The sequence below is a fragment of the Vulpes vulpes genome, chromosome 14, assembly GCF_048418805.1.
Source record: "Vulpes vulpes isolate BD-2025 chromosome 14, VulVul3, whole genome shotgun sequence".
Taxonomy (NCBI): domain Eukaryota; kingdom Metazoa; phylum Chordata; class Mammalia; order Carnivora; family Canidae; genus Vulpes; species Vulpes vulpes.
In genome coordinates this window covers 40,380,940-40,402,002 of record NC_132793.1, presented here as the reverse complement: position 1 = coordinate 40,402,002, position 21,063 = coordinate 40,380,940, and the positions used below count along the sequence as shown (strand labels likewise).

The following is a 21,063-nucleotide window of genomic DNA, read 5'->3' as shown; positions in this document are numbered from 1 at the left end:
TTTTGCCAAAAAAGCCAGTGGGTAATCTCCATCCCTTGCCTACCTCACACTTAATTCCCAGGTCTCTCTGCCACAAGCCTTATCTCTTCTGTCACAATTTCCATTTCTTTGTATTTCTGTATTGTAAGATAATTCAACTCTCTGGCTTTCTGAGAACAATAATTCAAGTCTTAGTGTGAATATTCTTTTTTGTTTTGTAATTTTTCAATAAAAAGTCATTATGTTTCTTACTCCTGGTAAGTCATTTTTCTGCCTCAATTATATCCTCTTGAGGATTCTCCTGTTTTTCATTCTATCTCTTCCTCCAGAGCTGCTGCAGACAGAGCCAACCATATTCTTTGTTCAGCTAGGCTCCCTCATGTCCCTGAGTCCCCCTAAATATGAGGCAACAGCAGCATCCCTACAATTCAGACTTTGGGCAAATGAAATAAGTCGATGGTGGATGACACAACATGTTTTCCCTAGTCACATCTATTGGGCCCAAATACTCTAGAGAAGCCTCTCGATGTGGAAATGTCCAGCCATACAAGTTGGGGGTGATTTGTGTAATCAAATAGAATCAAATCAACTATTGTAAAAAAAAAAAAAAAAAAAAAAAAGAGTGTCCTTCCTGGTGGTTTAGAAGTTGAAGGGTAAGTAAATGATAAAATGTGAAGGCTCACTAATCACATAACAACATCAATTATCAATTGTCAAAGATCATGAAGATTGAATTGTATACTTATCTGAATGAGAGAAGTATGGCCACTGATGGAGGTCACATTACATGGATTCTCGATTTTTTTAAAAGGAAAATTTCAGGGAACATAACCAGCTGAAAGATCCAGAAGATGCAACTTTGGCCACCAACCTCAACCCCAGCTTTGCCTTGAGCAGGGTTCCCTGATGCATGAGTGATTCCCAGTCATAATCGGGCCATACTAAGCAGGTGAATGGGTAGTGAAGATAATGTGCAAGAAAAAAACATCAATGAAACAGAGATATGCGAGAGATTGGGTGAGAATAAAAATGAAGTAACTCCCTCGCTTCTTGCTCTATTTACAGTTTGCAATTCTGGTCACTCATGAGACTCTAGTTCTGGCTCTTGAATTTCAAGACTTTTTCTCATATAGTTCATGTATACAATTTATCTTCCTTTAGCTTGAATGTTTTTTCTATTTCTTGCAGCGAATCTCAAACTAAGACCCAAACCTGTTAATGTTATGATAATCTTATCAATTTTACCATGTCTTTACATCTGACTTCTTTCCTGAGCTTTGGGCTCCTGTAACCAACTTTCTTCTTCTTCTTCTTTTTTTTTTTTTTTTTGTAACCAACTTTCTATTGGAAGGCTTCACTGTATATTTAAGACCATCTCAGGCTTAACTATTATTTTCTTTCTGTTTCTCATACATACATATTCCTTTACCAAGTTTCTCAGTAAGGGCACCAATATTTACTCATGGGATCAGGTCAAAAGCCTAGCTATTATTTTTGACTCTCCCATTTTCTCCATATGTCACATCTGATCTACAACTATGATAGACATTATTACTGTTTGTTGATATCTAGTTGCCTCTCTTCTGAAAATATGAGAGAATTGTATTTCCTTGTTTCCTAGGTGCCTTGCTCTGGACAGTGAAATGTGAGAAAAAGTTATACACATCATTCCTTTGTAGAAGAATTTAAGAGCTATTACTTGATTGTCTATCTTTTCCGGTCATGTGACAGATGATATTTCACATGGTAGAGTGACTGTCAGCTTGGATTCCTGACTAAGCCAGAGCCCTCTGCTGACTCAAGACATATAAATAGCATGAGTAAAAAATAAAGCTTTGCTGTTTTATGGCACTAAGATTTGTAAGTTGTTTGTAACTGCAGCATGAGCTAGCCTATTCTAAGACAATCCCCAAGTCCTGCTGGTTCTATTGTCAAAATATATTCCAAACCTGATGCTGTTTCCTCCTTTTCTACCATTGCTATATTTCAAAGAATCCTCATCTCTTGCCTGAATTTACTACAGGATCCTCTTCATCCGTCTTCCTTTTTCTATTCTGAGGTCTCTTAAGTCCCTTCTCCAACCTTTTGTCATTTTAAAGGTGAATCTCATCATGCCACTCCCTGTCTCAAACCCTCAACAACTTGCCTTTAGAATAAAAATCCAAATTTATCCATGAACCACAATACTCCACAATCTGACCCCTACATATTTGTCTAAATTTGTTTTCTGCCATTCTTTTATGTCTCTAATCTAATTGCACTGTCTCTCTTACCATTAATTGCAAACAGTAAACTCTTTTTCCCACCAGGGTTGTTCTCTTGCTCTTTCTGTATGTGGAATGTTCTACCTCAAGACTTCTCTGTGTTTTGGCTTACCGCTGCCCATCTTACAAATCCTTTTTCCAAGATTATGTCCGCAGAGCCCTCTCTATATGATCTAAAACCACATCCTCCAATAATTCATTAACCAATTACACTGTTTTACTTTGCAAAATACTCTTTGAACTATTTTCTTTATTTGTTGATGTTTCTTTTCCTAGACTAGGAATATCATAAGAAGAGGACTCTGTTTTTTGGTGTTCTGTCCATCATATCTAGAAAAGTTTCTGGTGTTTGGTGGGATTCAGTAAATATTTGTCAAATGAGTGAATTAATGAATAAATAACTTAAATGTCAAAATAACACTGCAGTGAAGAGACAATTGACTGAGAAGTGATATTCTTTCATAAGTGCCTAACTTACTTTGTTTTTTAAAAGAGCAAATAAATAAATAAAAATACTGCAAGATAATAAATTTGTATAGCTTTTCTCTATGTCCTACCACTTATAATTCATTTATTAAGCAAAACTTGACTTGTTCAAATTAACTTGTTTACATTAGCCAATGGAGGTTGAAACAAAAACAAATCTTTAAAAATAGAATTAGTACATGATATGTTTAAAGTCACAATGGCAATAACTGAATTGTGTTCTTCAATCCAAAATACCTATATTTTATACAACAGACTCAAGAAATGAGAATAAAAATATATGAAATAAAAAAAAACAGACTCAAAGATAGAGCAAGCTAATGAGGAAATCAGGATACAAACCATTAAGTGGGAAACACCAAGTTAGCACATTTCTATAGAAAATTACTTTCTGAATAGTTTAACTAGAGAAAATCCGTCGGTAGAATGTGTCAATGAGGTATAAATGCAACCAACATTTTTGTTCTTCATAATCATCTCCTTGATGATCTTTGGGTGGATATGCATATTTCCCTCACATGACACATGTGAATCTATCAGTAGAGGATGCCCTTGGATTATTATTTTAGTGGAAATAATGGACTTACACCCATGTACTAGCTCCGTTATAAGCTTTTATTCAAGAAACACTATGGTTTTGCTAAGCAGATGGTCCAGGTAAGGAGGTTTTACTGTGACCAAGAGATATGTTAAAAATACCACTTTCAAAAAGACTAAACTTTTCCCCCTGGCCTTGGAATCCCTCCAAGGAGGCTGTTGGGAGTTAGGAGGACAGAGTCAAACTCTTGGCTCTGTGATTCTGAAGTCCTGAGGATGTCATTTAACCTTTTGATTCTAGATGAGGATAAGGATAACAATACCTATCCTAGACATTTCATGAGATTGTTTTGAAAATAATATATGTCAAAGACATGTTTTAGTAAACTGCCTATTTTAATTATTTTTTTAAATTCTGCTTTTTTTGAGGTTATTACAGTCATTATGTGTGTGTGTGTGTGTGTGTGTGTGTATGTGTGTGTAGCAAATACCAAAATGTATATGTTTGGTCATGTGGTCTTTATTCCCATTGGAGATGAACAATTTCTGTATCTACTTAAGAAATGTTGAAATTATAACAATTAGCAGAAAATTACACTGCTGTTTCTTTAAACTCACAAGGGCATCAAGAACTACTTCCATCTTATAGCAAACTCCATAGTCTGTTTCCATACCCAAACATTTACAAATAATCCATGTACTATTCAAGAAGAAAGCTAAATTCACAGTCTATCATCAGTGGAACAAAATTCTTTACAGCACTCACATGAATATCTGAGATGAACCTGTTTGTTGTTACAACAGGTTAGTTGCCAAAACTCTGAAATCTAAGCCTCTAAATCTCTGTTCATTGTGTTGCTTTGTTAACTTGAGTAATTCTCCTATTCATCACTAAACATATCCCAAAGATTTTATTAAATAAGTAGAATAGGAGGTATGATGGAAAGTCTGAGAGAAGCATTTATTTTCATAAGAAATCCTGATCATGAAGATTTAGCTATCAATTATCCATGCCTACTCTAAACTCACACTCAGAAGTTATTTTATAGAAATGATTAATTATAAATAAAGACACCTCAGGATACCAAAAAAATTAGCATATACCAGGAATCCTCTGTCAACAAGGATAACTTAACTCTTAAAGGAAAATAGCTCTGGACAATCCCTTAATCTTAATTATAGGATGGATTCATCCTCTTTTTACACATAAAGCCCATACTATCTAAGGATGTAAAAATGAGATAATGACTAAGTCAATCTGATCACTCTGCCTATCTGTACTACCAAAACCAATCAACATAACCCTTTCAGTCAATTAATTACAAGAAAATATTCAATCACCCATGTAACCCCAATGAAGCATGGTCAGCTAGTTTTGGCTAAAGGCTACAATTACTTGATATTTATGGATATATTTTTCTGCTTTTTCTTGAAATTGAGGATCAAATGACACCATCTTAACTGTTTGCTAATTATGTTGGTCCTCCTACCTCGTGATGATTCGTGGCCAGCCATTCCTTAATGGTGCTGAGGGCAATGACAGAAGCAGGCTCATTTGGGAAACCTAAGTGAAGAGCAGAATAAAATAAATTAACAAAAAAAAAAAATGAAGTCAATAGAGAATTCAGTCATGGTATGACACTAAATTTTTCCCATTTAAACATTATTCAGTTCAACTAATTACTACTGAGCAAGGCTAGGACTTAGTAAGGTTCACATGGATGTGAAGGCAGTGATCATACATACAAGGCTTTAAGGAGGCTAGCCCTATACCAGTCTAGTGCTAGTAAGCAATAAAGGAGTTAACTGACCCTTCAATTCTACAACATAATCAATTAAAAATGTATTTACATTTGCTTAATAGTTTTCACAGGACTTTCATATAATATTCTCATAAGAGGTGCTCAGATTAAGGTTTATTACCCTCAATTACAAACCAGGTAAATATGCTACTGAATACATGTGGTTGACATAGGGTTATAAGGCCAGCAGTACTCCATCAACGAACTGACACAAGACAGGGCGAACAACTTGCAAAATAGCTACATCACTAAAAGTTATTATCAGAATTCAACAAAGGTAATGCCTGCTCCATTCAGGGTCATTGGAAATTATGTTTGAGATTAAGATGACATGAACTGACCTGGTTTTGCACTACAGATTTGATTTTAGAAAGACAGGAAGAATGACACATATACTACGTCCTAGTGAGCAGGAGCACACATAATTATAATTCCTAAAACTCATCTAAAATATCTCTTTAGCTTATGTAAACTAAACACATTCCTAAACTTGCAAAATCACCAGACATTCTGCCAATAGAGATAAATGTATGTGAAGGAATAACCTTACAAATTATATATTTATGGGGCAGAGAGAAGAAGAGATGGGAGTGGCTATTCCCCAGAAACTACTCTCTTCAAGCTCACCATTGGCTTCCTAATCACCAAATTCCAAATAGGCAATTGCCTTTTCAATCAGTCTTCATCTTTTCCTGTATTACATGTGCTTCATTAGTTTTCCATGTTTGAATAACCTGGATTTCCTTTTTTTTTCCTTTTATTGTTTTAAATAATACAATGTAGTGGTTTTTGATATGCCCACAGAGTTGTGCAACCATTACCACTAACTTCAGAATATTTCCATCATCCCCCCAAAAGACTTTGTACTCATTAACAGTCACTCCCCAGTCTCCCTCTACTCCAGCCCCTGACAACTATGAATCTACTTTTTGTCCCTATAGATTTGCAAATTTTCCTCTTGGATTTTTTCAACACTACCTTCTTTTGTGTTGCCTCCTGCCTATTTGAGCTATCCTGGTTCCCTTTTCTAGCGGCATCCACTAAATATATGTCATTTCCAACCTCTAAACTCACCCTTCTTCCTCTGCACTCTGTACTAGCCAGCTGTAGCATCATTCACTGACATGCCCTCTAATCAGGGGGTTCCTGTGACATTATGCTGTATAGATGCAGAGAGAGGTATCAGGGACTCAGGTATTCTCCCGAAATGGGGAGATCTGGGATTTAAAAGATTCAGTTTTATTTGAAGGAAAATGCATATTCCAGTAGTTTATACTAAAGGTTTAAATCTCATTAGACTTTCAGAGAAAAATATGTGAAAGGAGGAGCAAGAGAGACGAGATGTTTGTCCCCATTTCCAAGAATAAAGGTAGCTTTTCTGATTAGGTTTCTATATACCTCATCAGAGAGTACATTAGGAAAGGGGACAAAATAAAGCAGAGCCAAGTTCCACTTGACCACCATCATATGAGAGAGAGAACCACTGTTATAGGGAAAACGTACACAACTTCCCAAACTTTGTCAATTCATCTGTGACATTTGGGATTATGGGTTTGTTTTGAACTGTTTCATCCCATTTTTTTTTCTTTAAATGAAGGCTTCAAAATGTAAAACCCTTAAAATAAACCTGTTAATTAGCCAAGTCATTAAGCAAATTATTATTGAACCAGAAAAGAAAAGATACATGGACATGTTTAATGAGTCCCTGTCCTCTGAAGACCAAAGTCGGAGGGAGGAAATAGATAAGAGGCAAGCATGACAAGTCCATCAGGGCTGTGGGGACACAGATGAGGGGAACTAAGCAAGAAAGAGGAGGCTTTCTAGGAAATGATAAAGCAGAGGAAAAGAGCAATAAAGCAGAAAGCTGAGGAGACACTGTCTTCAGAAGTAAGCTGTGAGCAACTAGAAATTAATGAAAGAAGTCAGGGGAAGTGAAGGGAGGTAGAAAAAAAGAGAAGTTCCTGTGGACTGCAAAGAAAAAGCAGGATGCTAGGATGGGCATTTGTAGTTAAGGGTTAACCACAGGGGGATTTTCCAGTCTACCTCCCCCCCCACCCCCGAGTTTAACATCTACATTTTAATTGCCTGGATACTCCCCCGTCATGCACTCCAAAACTAGAAATGTAATGTGTATTCTTCCACAAATGAACTTCTTCCTGATTTTCTGGTTTCTGGGTATGGCTTTCTCTCTGTCTCCCAGTCACTGCAGTATTTGGTTGCTTCCCTGGCTGGTAACTGAGTCCTCTGAAATATTTTATACCACCCATTCCTTCCCTTTTTTGCCCACTAATCTCATTCAAACCCCAAACAACCTTCACCCTGACAACTGTAGCTGACTCAGTTGTGCTCCTTTGGTCTTCTTCCCTTCACCAATCGGTCTAGTGCACCATTTCCAAGTGACACTTCCTAAGATATAGTTACCACAACGTTACACAAAGCAATGGCGGGCTTGCAGATGTGCCAGCTCCTGCAGAGGAAACCTTAGTACCTTAGCTTGGCATGAGATACCACAAGGGCCTTCCTAGACTTTTATCTTAACTTTCTCTATTTCTTCTCCTCCCATGAAAATCTTCTCCAATTTTGATATGTTTAAGAAGTACTTAAATCATAAGATTATAGGTCTATATAAAACTAATAAATACTGTAATCATGCTCAGTTGCAATGGCCATCAGCATTAACCTTTAGAAGACAGAATTCCCCCACAGAGAAATTATACAAGTTCTAATAGAACCATGGCAACCATGGCCAATTCTCAATTATTTGTGACCTCCAAGTCACTTCCCCACATTTATCAAAGCCTCTGGCGCTGAGTTATAGTTTTCATTTCTACCTCAAGCCTGGCCATAATCATGGGTGATTTCAATGTCCAATAAGAGGACCCACCCAACATCTGGCCTGCCAGTTCCTTGATTCATTTTTGACAACCACCTCCACTCCATCCCCTCCCTAGATCACTCCCTGCTCCTTGATGTAACATTTCCATCCCTCAAATTACTAATTTAAGCAGTGCTCTCTCAAAATCTGTTCTCTCTTTAGTTTGATCTGCTACTTTACAATGTATGTCCTCTATAAGCATTTGATGTCCAGCTAACATTTCCCCCCTGAATGGTATGATTCTTTCCTACCCCTCTAGGCTCGTCTCATACTACATCTCTCCTAGCTTTCTCAACTGCAGCTACACTGACCTTCTTTCTGTTCTTTGAATGTGGCATGTTTCCTTTTGGTTCCTGACATAAGGCCTCGCTCATGCTATATCCTTTCCCTAAAATGAAATTTCTCCCTTCTTTCCTAGCTTATTTTAAATTTTATTTGTCCTTTGCTCAGTCATCGCTTCTCCAGAGAAGTCTTCTCTGACTGACAACTCCCTATTTGATGCTTTCATATAACATCATGTACCTTTCCTTGGCAGTAGTCATCATAGTTTCATTTTTATGTTTTACATTTATTTATGTACATATTTGATTAATAATCCTAGTACAGCGAAGGCCTAAGGAGGCAGATGCCACATGTCTCTTATTTGCTTATCACTATCTCCCTAAAACATTGCTGGCACATCGGAGATGATCAATAAATGTATGTTGAATGAGTGAATGGACTGTGGACCTATGAATCATTGTATTGACAGCAGGAAAGGCTGAATACTGGGAGAACAGGGGTGTTCAGCTTTAGATAGTGGGAGGGTAAATGGATCCTGTGACATCCAAGCAAAATGATATATCCACATTATCCCATTTCATCCCTAAGTTTCCCAATAGTTTCCCACTATTTAGAAGATGCATGTAAAACAACACAGTTCCTGGTGGAATGATATCTGTTATTAATTAAAAAGGGAGGGAAATAATAAGACAAATACCCCTGAAAATATGCCTGCTTTCAGTGGGAATATATACACAAGATAAAGTACAGTGTTCAGGGGAAGCAACAACACAATCCATTGTCCACTTGACTGCAAGACCCCAATGGTTATAAGTAAAACTAATGAATAGACAGGATAGATTTTTGCCCAGGGATGGGCTCCTGATGATAGTAAGTCAGCCTCCGGAGGTCAGGACAGTATTCTAGTCACCAGAGGGCTTTTGTTCACAAAAACAGGATGGCCACCCAGGGGGAAGGATGCAGACAAGCTTTAGATGAATCATTGAATTAAATGACATAGAAAATCTCTTCCAAGTATGAGGGTCAATGAGGCTGAACAAGCCATTAATAATTTAGGGCCAGGCATGCAGGGAATTGTATATGTGTATGCCCAGGTGTGCATGGAATCTGTGTTTCTGCTGGCATTCCACAGCTAGTTCCTTATTCATTAGAATGACTATTAAGATGAACTTTTATTGTGGATGTTGAAGTTGATTTGCTGAATGTATATGTGATTTTTTTAAATTAAAATTGCTTGCAAAATGATTATACACACACATACATATATACATACATATATGAAAATCAAGATATAAACATTTCCAGCACCTCAGAAAGAGCCTCGTCCCAAATCAATATCTACCCTGTGAAAAATCTGCTATTCTCTCTTCCATTGTCATAGGTTAGTTCGTCTGTTTTTACACTTCACATATACAGACATACAGTGTGCACCTTTTAAAAAAATTATTTGTTTATTCGAGAGAGAGAGAGAGAGAGGCAGAGACACAGGCAGAGGGAGAAGCAGGCTCCATGCAGGGAGCCCGATGTGGGACTCGATCCCGGGACTCCAGGACCATGCCCTGGGCTGAAGGCAGCTCTAAACCACTGAATCATTCGGGCTGCCCTTGTCCAAATTTTTCAACATTATGCCTGCCTGATTTATCTATGTTGTTACATATAGCAGAAGCTCCTTCTTTCTCTCTGTATGAATACTCCACAATTCACTTAGTCATTCTAGCGTTGATGGACAATCGGGTTGTTTCCAGTTTGGAGCTGTTAAGAATAAAGTTGCCATGGGCATTCTCATACACATCACTTGGCGGACACAAGCATTGTTTCTGTGGAGTTTATACCCGGTAGTGGGGGCTCCTGGTCCATAGCTTTTTATTATTATTCTTATTATAATCACACAGAGAGAGAGAGAGAGGCAGACACACAGGCAGAGGGAGAAGCAGGCTCCATGCACCGGGATCCCGACGTGGGATTCGATCCCGGGTCTCCAAGATCAGGCCCTGGGCCAAAGGCAGGCGCCAAACCGCTGCGCCACCCAGGGATCCCTCCTGGTCCGTAGCTTATGTAGATCTTTGACTCTAGCAGATTCTGTCGGTTTTCCAAAGCACTTATGCCAATTTACACTCCTATAGGAAGTATATGAAAGTTTAAAATAACGTATTTATCTTTTTAGTTAACACATCAAAATGTACTTAGTAAATATGTTTTCTTTACCACATTTAAAGCCATTAAATATAGCTTTAGGCTAATCAATGACTTTTATAGCTAGAAACACAGATATTTATGACTTGCCTACGGTCTCCCTACAAAGCAGGGAGTATTTAAGTCAAGAGATGATAAATTATATCAACAGAACATTAAAAAATTTAAGCAAAAGAGGTAAAAACTGAAACAGCAAGTTGAATTTGCAACAGCTTTTATCCATGGTACGCCAAATAACCCATTAGATATTTTTCTCTCCCTCAGTTATTAAGCAGATATTTCTCTTTTAATCAACTTGCAGAAAGATCCAGCCATGAGGACTAACAGGGTTCTACCCAGCCATTGAACTATTTATTTGTTGGAAATGTTAAAAACCTGGAATGTTTTCAACATAATTAAATGAATCTCATTTTGACCTTGCCATAGACAATGTTCCTCTCTAGTTTTCATTCTTTTTTCTTTTGAAGTTTTGATAACTCTCCAATAACCTGAACTTTGCCCATAGGTTCCAACATAGAAACCAAATTTATTTCTCCAATACATTAAAAAAAAAAAAAAAAGTTCTACAAACTGGTTTTTGCCTGAAGGGAGGTGGGAAGGGGATGGGTGAAATAGGTGAAGGGGATTAAGAGGACACTTATCATGATGAGCACTGAGTAATGTACAGAATCACTATATTGTATTGCTGAAACTAAAATAACACTGTATATTATACTTGAATTAAAAAATGTTAAAAATGAAATAAAACATATTCTCCTGAAAATCTATCATATTCTACTGAAATAAAGATAACTTACTTTGCTGGCAAACCTAACCTTTTTGAAAACAGAAGCAAAGGATCAGCTTTTGTTTTAAAATTAAAACCAGGGAATACTTATAGCTGTAGATTACCCTATCATAGAAAGGCACATGGTAATGCCTTAAGTCAATTATTTCAAAGTCCTAACTACAAAAAAAAAAAAAAATCAAATTGAACATAATGCCAGGTATAAATAATTACACCATGCATTAAAATGTTAACGCTCTGTACCATTTGTAGTCTAGCCAGGGTCTGTCTCTCTTGCATTGCCCTCAGTGTTCCAGCCTAGTCACCAGGAGTCACTTCTGCTTTAACTGTGGATGATTTTCCAGTAGTTGGTATGCCCAGGCAAAGCTCACAGGTGCAAAAACCACTCTTTATGCACTGAGTTGTTTTATTTTTAGCTGCACAAGTTCTTCTGGAGTGGTTCTCACTCAAAGGGTGTTTAGCCCCTAATCTCACCCCCCCAAACAGGGCACTCAGCCCAAAGCTGTGATAAAATACTAGTGAATGTGTGGAATCATAAATCCCCACATAAATTGCATGTTATTTACAAAGTGGTTGTCGTGCTAACCAGCTCAGTGACTATAGGCACCAAATTGGTACTGAATTGTCATAAACTTTCAGAAGTTAGAAGCAACAATTAAAAAACAAAACAAAATAAATCCCTAGAACTCTGCCTATTAAATTCACACACTTGAGCCCTCCTTCCTATCAAGTCTTTAATAAGGAAAGCATGCTGGTGTTTTTTTTTTTTCCATTGCCATACAAACTCAAGCAAAATATTATACAGGTATTAAACATGGAATTGTGAGAACTGATAAAAATCTCTGGCTGTCCTAAATGAGAGGATATATCACTGGGTTTACTGAAATGTTACCATCAGTTGAACTGGGATAGTCAATGTTGACTAGCAATGAGAAATTATACTTTGCTTCAATTTTGACAAAGTTTAACCATAATATTTTCCATCTTAGCATACAGATTCTGGTGTGGGCACCAAGGGGACATGAAACAGTATACTTTACAAACTCAGGAAAAAGTAAATGAAGTGTGAGATGAGTTGTGTCTTTCTCAGAGCATTCCTCCCCAGTTCCCTATGAACACACACACACACACACACACACACACACACACACACACACACACATCTGTCCTGGATCAGGAGGAGAGGTAGAGGGATATAGATGGAGGGTACATAGGGGTGTGGGCATATGGGGATATATGGGGTGTACGGGTGGGCATGGGGATGTATAGGGCAATGAATTTATTTTTTCATCTCAAAATGGCTTCTGTCTACCCCTTCCCCTTAGGCCTCCTTCCAAGCCATAAAAGCAATTCTGAAAGCGTGATGAAATCAAATTACTTGAGAGAAATGAGCTGAAGGAGGCTCACTGTTAAGCAATTGCTAGAGCAGCCACTCAGACACTTCTGGCTAAAGGCTGAGTTTCACAAAAGATAAAACAGGTGAAGTAATAAGAGTGACACTGGCCTCTATCACTGCAGTGAGCACAGCAGCAGAATGCTAAAAAGGGTGTCACTGGCTTTCCTCAGGGGAGCAAAGGACATCACAGTAGGCAAGAGTGAGGTATCCCCACCTGTCAGTAAGATGGTGGAGTCTTAGCTGGTGTTTAAAAGGACAAGGCACTTTTTTTTCTTTTTTTCTTTTTGATATGTATATCTATATACATAATATGGCATATTAACAAGTTCAATAGCCATAGTAGATGCTGATAAGGCTGAAAATGGGCCAAAGGATGGCCCATGCCATCCTTGCATACTGATTTGGTTTACAACTGCTGGTACCTGTGGCCTTTTAACTGAGGGCTCTCTCTGATGTCCGTGGTGTTAACCACATGTGGAATAGGTGCAGGGCATCAGGAAATCAAAACCACCACCGTCCTGCATCAAGCCATGATAATGAGAGATAGTGGATAAATGTCCCAGCTCACTCACCCCTCAGATGCAGTAACACTGAAGTGCATGCTTTATATGGTTTTCTTGAGTTGATCAGTGGGATTACCCACCAGTTGTCCATAGCAGCCAAGTGCTCAGTAATGCACTCTTATTGCCTCTTTACCTGTCTATCTTCCCTACTCCCCTCCCTGAAATCATCTCCCAAATTAATTCCTTGAACGTAACCCCTTGCCTCTGAATCTACTTTTAGGGTGAAGCCAAAATGTGACCATGATCAACATACATTCATGAATTTGAGAAAATGAGTGTCATTTCTTACCTTGATAGCACCCATTCTTCCAACTTTTCTATTTGTAATCTCTGGCACAGGCACAGTGGAGAAGTGTTTTATAAATTACTTAGTGATGTGGGGAAAATAACTTGGAAGTTGTCAGCATGAAAGCACAATAGTACTTTACTTTGGGGGAGTTTACAGGTCATACAGGCTAGGCTCACGTTCACATGTAAACCTGACCTCACTAGACAGAAACCATGAAACAATAGTAAATTGTTTTTGCTGCTGCTGTTAATATTTATTGAGAGATAATTATATACAAGTCATTCTACTTAGCATTTATATGTATTATTCAGTCTTCACAACAACCCAATAAAAAGAACCAGGAAGAATAATGAAGATGAGTTGGTCTATAAATGGACAGTGACTTTAGTGTATTGAGGTAGGCACCCTAATCAAAGATGATTAATTTGGATTTATATTAAAAATTACCGAGAGGTATGCAAAATACAGTCCAACTGTTATGTAAGTTTTAGTAGACTCACTAATGTGGTTTAGACCAGCATCTGCTTGAAGAGGAAGCAAAGATACCACATGTGGCTGTGGGTGGCATGGCTGGCTGGCCAGCCTAGGTTGTCCTGAAAGGCCCTGCCACCTCTGGCTTCCACATAAAATTGCCTAAGCCCTCTAAACTCCCTTGAAGATATATATAATCTTTCTGACTTTATAGAAGAGAAAAAGTGACTCTCAGAGAACCTAAGCAAGGCACAGAGCCAGTACCCAAGCCTGGTTCTGCTTGACTTCTATCTGTACCCTAGCTGAGTACCTGGTATATTATTCATCCTTCCATCTCCAAAGAATGAATGACATTCACCATAACTACTCTCCTTCAGGGATTCCCATCCTGGTGCAACACTGTTTAAAACTCCAAAGAGGGATCCCTGGGTGGCTCAGCGGTTTAGCGCCTGTCTTTGGCCCAGGGCGTGATCCTGGAGACCCGGGATCGAATCCCACATCGGGCTCCTGGTGCATGGAGCCTGCTTCTCCCTCTGCCTGTGTCTCTGCCTCTCTCTCTGTGTGTGACTATCATAAATAAACAAAATTAAAATAAAATAAAATAAAATAAAATAAAACTCCAAAGAAAGGAAATGAAATTGGAGGCACCAATTAAAAAAAAAAAAAAAAAAGCTTGTTTCAGAGCACCCAGCACAGTGCCTTCTGCATGACCACACCTAACAGACCTGGGGTCACTGATGTTCTGTCCTCTTTTTCAGGTGACAGCACCCAATCAGCCATTTAATGTCTGCATTGCAGAGTATGATTGGGGCCCAAGGAATCCCCTTGGGAAAGTAGAAAAGCTGGTGGTTTTAGATGGTAAAATTACTCCTCAACATATAGGTACTATCATTCTGGACACAACTGGAACCTATGAATTTGAAGCTCACTGGCTCACAACAGAATTTCTGTGCATATCTTCCCCCATGGTCTTGCCTTTGCCTTGACTTTATTTTGTTAAGCTTAGCACTGATTTTCCTAGCAGGATCTCCAGGATTAGTCATACATAAAAGTGAGAAGGAAAATTCTATACTTCTTATCATTTTAATCTCTTCACACCCATTCTTTCATTTCACTTGACATTATGTGTACCATAGCAAGTGATACTCCATAAATTCTGCTATATTCAGCCTCAACTTGAATTGCTTCTGCTTTCACCTACTTAAAAAACTGTGCAATATGAAGTTTTCCTTTCAAGTTGTCTTCCCTTTGCTCTGCAAAGCAGGTATGAGTGAGCCGCATTTTTATGGGACACAAGGTTACAATCTATGCAAGCTTCATCAGCTCCTCAAACTTATGAGCTCCAGCTTCCATTTCTGAGGGTATTTTTAAAATCATCTTTTGCCTAAAGAATTATAATAATGACCTAAGAAATGGCTTGTGAAACAAATGCTATTCTATGCAAGCTGTTCCTACTAACCCTGAATAAGTCTCTTGAGAAAGGAGATGAAAGATTTCATAGAATCACTTGGAATAGAATATTTCTAAAATTGTCTTTTAAAAGAACGTTTTTCCTACAGGAGTAATCAAGGGAGTTCATGGAGGACATCACATTTGAGTAGAAAAGATTTATATTGGGGTCTACTGGGAGACGAAAATGCAGTTTCTACTTTTGAACTGGTGGCACCTTATGGTGCATGGACCTGGAAGCCAGTGATCTTTATAGACATAAGCTACACCATGTCATATCCATGCTAAGAGATACCAGGGGCTTGCTCCAAACTCTTCATTTTGACTTTCAGAGCCCTTGTGCTGCCCTCATCGCACTCTGAAATGCTATCTCTCCCATGTACTTGGTTACCATGAGTAACCACACTGGAATATAAGCTCGATGGGGTAGAGCCCTTATCTGTCTTATGCACTTTTCTACCTTCAGTGGTCAGAGCAAAGTATGTGCTCAAAAACCTGTCATGCCATATTTGGGAACATGGGAAATATGTAGCCACTCCAGTGTTCCGTGAAGCCTCCTAGCATTCTGAAACGATTTTATGCCACCTGAAGCCCAGAAAGTCAGCCCTGTCATTGGAGGGAAGGAAACAAACTAATTCTGTGTTGCTCTCTGGTGTCTGCTGGCCAACACCATGCCCCCAAAATGTATGTGAGCTTGGCACAACCTAAAGGTAGGGACTTGGGAGAATGAGAACCACGTCCCATTGGCTTTAGGTCCAATAAACACCTCTTGGGCTTCTGCCATCCTCAACCTAGGGCAGAACACAGGAGCTTTTTCAGGAACACATCATTGTAGAGGTTCTCGTAGCTTCAACTGTCACTAACTCACAGGCATGAAACCAAGTATTTCCTATAAAGCATTTATGTTTCCCCCTGCACAGCCGGGTGCAAGATTCTCCTGAAGGAGCTGCGCTGAATATTGTCATCATAGCTCCTAGCAGCATAAACTATGACACTACAACATGGAAGAAGAGGAGTTAGTCCCCAAAGCCCCTGTTTATTGGCTTTTACTCTCCATTGATTAGCCACATCTCCTGGAATGCCTAAGTTTGCAACCTGCCCCACAATTCCAGGAATTCCTTTGAAATTGCTCAGCGGCCAACTCTCACACAATAAACACTTAGCATGGAGAAACTCTCCTCTTCACATTTGAACATTAAGACAGGCCTTGGCTACCACGCTCTACATTCTCAGGTGTGTCTGAACCAGCCTCCAGATTTCAGCCTGTGGAGTTTTCTTAAATAAGGCTGGGTCAGTTGGTGAGAACTCCACACTAGGGTTTGCTAGAATTCACAATGGCAGCCACTCCTTTGCTGAGCAATGCAGGGGTTAATGCAACTGTAGGGATTAAGACTGTGATTAAAAATAACACATTATTTGATACATTTATAAAATTTTTATGATCAAAAATACATTTTGATACAATTAAAGTCCACTGGAGTACATCATCCTGAAAGTCATTACAAAGACACTCTGAGGGGTGCCTGAGTGGCTCAGCTGGTTAAGCATCTGTCTTCAGCTCAGATCATGATCCTGGGGTCCTGGGATGGAGCCCTGTGAGGGGCTCCCTGCTCACTGGGGAGTCTGCTTCTCCGTCTCCCTTTGCCCCTCCCCTCTCCCTGGTGCCTCCTCTCTCTCTCATTCTCAAATAAATAAAATCTTGAAAAAAAAAGATACTCTGAAAGATTACAAGTGAGAAGTTCTGAAAATTTTTGTGTTGAGGAGGACATTGCTTGATGTGGGCAGTAATGCCACTATTAGACTGCAGTATCTCTTTTTGACAGTTCCATTTCTGAGTATGCTGGATTGGATAAGCATACCCAATTCAACTCTCCCCTTTGCCACACCCTTTGCATCTTACTTTGCAATACTATCTTGTAAGCCAAGTGTATTTCCCTACCTCACCGATGTTGACTTTGGCCTTGTGGCTTGCTTTGACCAATGGGATGGGAGCAAATGTGAGGCTGCAAGAGCGCTTGCTGGCAAGAAAAGGGAATGCTCCAAGTGGGTGGGTGCTCTTTCAGACTGCCACTTGAAGTGAAGCAGGTGGGACAGATGTGGCAGACTGAGCACTCACAGAAACCTGTGATCCAGGGCAGTCAGGCCAAGCCCAGCCTCTATCTATTAAACCCAGCCAACCTGAAGAACCATCAACAAGACAGTTGATGCTATTTCCTGTCAGCCCCTGGGTTTTTGAGGTTGTGTGAAATGCAGAAAAATCTGACTGATACCTCGAGCAAGGACTAAGATGCTTTTTGAAATCCCACTGAGGATGCAGAGCCCTCAGGAGTGGTTTTGATTCTTATCTAGGTCTTTGCCATCTTTGGAATATTATTTCACCTGTTGACTATCTGTCCAGGGTAAAAAATATTATATGCATAATACATGGTGCATATCAGGTCAAAGAACTCAAAGAGGCATGGGAATTGGTTCAAGAGGAACCCTGGAATAAGGAAAAGAAGACAGGTTTTGGAGTCAAACCTACCAGACATTGCATGTTCTGTGAAAATTGCAATCTATGTGAGCACAGCATCTTTCTTTTTCTTTCTTTCTTTCTTTCTTTCTTTCTTTCTTTCTTTCTTTCTTTCTTTCTTTCTTTTCTTTCTTTCTTTCTTTCTTTCTGATTTTATTCTTAAGTAATCTCTACACCCAATGTGGGGCTCAAACTCACAACCCCCAGATCAAGAGTCATGTGCTCTACGAACTGTGCCCCAACACAGCACATTTCTCTATTCTTCAGTGTCCACACCTGTAATGTGGGGATAAGGCTACCTTTTTGTTGTGAAGATTAAATAGAATCAGTCATACACTGTTTGTTCCTCATATGTCTTCTTCTTTAGGTCCCTCCCCCTAAATTTACCTGATTTACTTAAAGACGTGGGAAAGCTAAAAGATATAAGGAAGTCTAAAGGTACATGAATGCTATTTAGCACCCGAGGTCTGGAAATGCAGCTGGGAGTGCCAGGCTCTTCAAAATGCTCCCAGCTCTTCAACATGCACCCGAGTCATAACTTCAAGTGAAGGTGTGATCAATTTTCAAGATCAAGTATGGTCTCACTGTTTCTCCTGGGAACCTGAAAATAGATTTACATTACCTATGTCTTCCCATAATCCCCTCTTGGCACTAGAAAAAAATATATATATACATACATACATACATATATATATATGTATATATATATATATTTTTTTTTTGCTAAGAGAAACAAGTAGTCAAAGAGCAGGTTTTCACAAAATGGCTTCATTTATGGCTAAACCTCTGAATGAACTGTATCATATTGACTATAGTCTAAAGTATCAGCGTTCAAGAGAAGCTTAGTAATTAGATCTCCGAAATCACTACACTCTGGATTTTACAACATCCCAATAATGTGATGAATACATTTCTGTAACGAATCTAAAATGAATTTGGAGTGGCCTAACAATTGATTCTAATTCACTGCATATATGACCTTTAAGTATTCTATCTGGAACATCCCCTTCACTGGCTTTTGGATTTCTAAGTTTTACCCAAACATGAGATACTGCTCTTGAAAATGCCCGGAGAGATGTAATTAGAAGTGATGCATGTACCACTTCCCTCAAACAGACAGAAGCTGGCTCATTCCTCTTAACCACAGTGAGGTACTTGGGGGGATAGTAAGTGTTTGAGAAATGATAGGAGAATGAAGAGACCAAAGAAGCCACAGAATTTTAAAGCAGGAAAACTGTCTTTTAAAATGTAAATTTCCCACAATGCTCATCATTGTCACTCTTAATAATGAATGACAGTATTTCACAAACCATGAGCTGTAGGCTAAGTTTGTGGTAGAATAATGAAATCCTAGAAAGGAATATTTCTCATCAAAAATCAATTTGTTCTCCTGCTTGAGCTATAGTAAGCAGACACAAGATAGTATGAAGTTGTAATGTGTCATAAAAACCTGCCAGGACCAGAAAAGAGGCTTAGGATGTGCTTTTAGTGGGAATAAATATCCATTTAAACATATATATTAAAGATTTATTTTGACGGATCTCTTTAGGAAGTTGGAACTTTCGTGTACAAAGGTATTCTCGAGAGAAAAATAAAATAGATGTTTGTACAATATTTTACTCATTTGACACCTGACATTTTTTTCTTCTTAAAAAGTAGAATGGCATTCTGGCATGTTAGGAGCGTGGAAATTGTCACTCCTGCCTAACAAGTGATAGGTCAAACAAACTGAAAAAATCAACAACTTTTCTTAGATCTATCAGAGAAGTGAGGTCCCAGGGCACCTACTATCCATCCCAACTGGAGAGATGGGTAGGTGAACACAGAGAACTGCAGCTTCATGGAGCAGACACCTCCACAGGAACCAGTATTAGGAAAAGAAAAACTAAACTGTCATGGAGGAATGGTTGGAGCTTGGAGTAGACAAGTCTGAGAGGCAAAAACCTCAGAGGGACCTAGTCTTAGGGTGCCCCCCCCACTTCTGTAAGTTGTAACTGCAGGAGCTCCACCAGGTTTTCATGGTGAATATTTAAAAAAAAGTAAAAATAAAACCTCCTGCAAACTGCAGGGAGACTGCTTGGGAAAGGTGTGGTGGGGAGAGGAACTATTTTGAAATAAACCACTCTACTCTTAATGCATGTCTTGGGGTGCGTGGGCAGCTCAGTCAGTTAAGCATCTGCCTTCAGCTCAGGTCATGATCCCATGTCGGGCTCCCTGCTAAATGAGGAGTCTGCTGCTTCTGCCTACACTCCATCCCCCTGCTCTTTCTTTCTTTTTCTCTCTCTCTCTCTCAATCAAATAAATAAAATCTTTGAAAAACAAACAAACCAATAAAAATAATGCACATCTTTAGGAGAAACTGTGTTACCAGAGTCTAATCTGCTGGGGGAAGGGCAATATTCTACTCCAGCCAGCTCTAGCTATATATCCACATGGGGGAAATAAAACACCCAACTCCATCCCATGGGAGTCATCCCATCTTACCTGAGGAGGGAGAGAGGGGCAATCAGAGCCCTGGTGATATTCACATTTGGAGCTCACTAATGCCTGAGACCTACATAGAGGGCCACAGCCTGCTTCCCCTCCCCCACACCTCAGGATCACATTGCTAAAGGCCTATTTACTGTAGTTCCATTTGCCAAGTACATCATGTTCAGCTATCAAGAAAAAAAATTACAACGCATACTAAAAGGCAAAAATCATAGCTTGAAGAGATCATGCAAGCATCAGAACCAGATTCAGAGATGGCAAAGTCATTGGGATGATTCATATGCTCAGTATTCTAATGGATAAAGTACATAGCATACAAAAATCGAGGGGCAATATAAGGAGAGGGACAGAAATTCTAGGAAAGAATCAGAAAGAAATGCTGGAGATCATTGTAACAGAAATTAAGAATGCTTTTGATGGGTTCATTAGTAGGTGAGATACAGCTGAAGAAAGACCTCTGTGCTTGAGGATATAGAAAACTGGGAAGGCAATAGAAACTTCCCAAATGGAATAAACAGAAAGACCCAAAGAAAACAAATCAGAATATCCAAGAATGGTGGGACAACTACATATGAATACTGGGAATACCAAAAGATGGCATGTAGGAAATCCTTGTACCTTCTAGTCACTTCTGTTGTGAATCTGAAACTGCTCTAAAAAATAGCCAATAAAGAAAAATAAACCTCTC

The 21,063-nt window shown here is 39.0% G+C and overlaps 1 protein-coding gene across 8 annotated transcripts in view; it reads right to left on the bottom strand.

The window, feature by feature from the left end:
• MACROD2 (mono-ADP ribosylhydrolase 2) overlaps positions 1–21,063 on the bottom strand; it is a 1,918,082-nt gene that overhangs the window by 510,662 nt on the left and 1,386,357 nt on the right. For all 8 annotated transcript variants that reach the window (XM_026002392.2, XM_026002393.2, XM_072736414.1 and 5 more), the window contains one exon: positions 4,757–4,830. In XM_026002392.2, the coding sequence (XP_025858177.2) occupies positions 4,757–4,830 (74 nt within the window). The remainder of the gene's footprint in view (positions 1–4,756; positions 4,831–21,063) is intronic.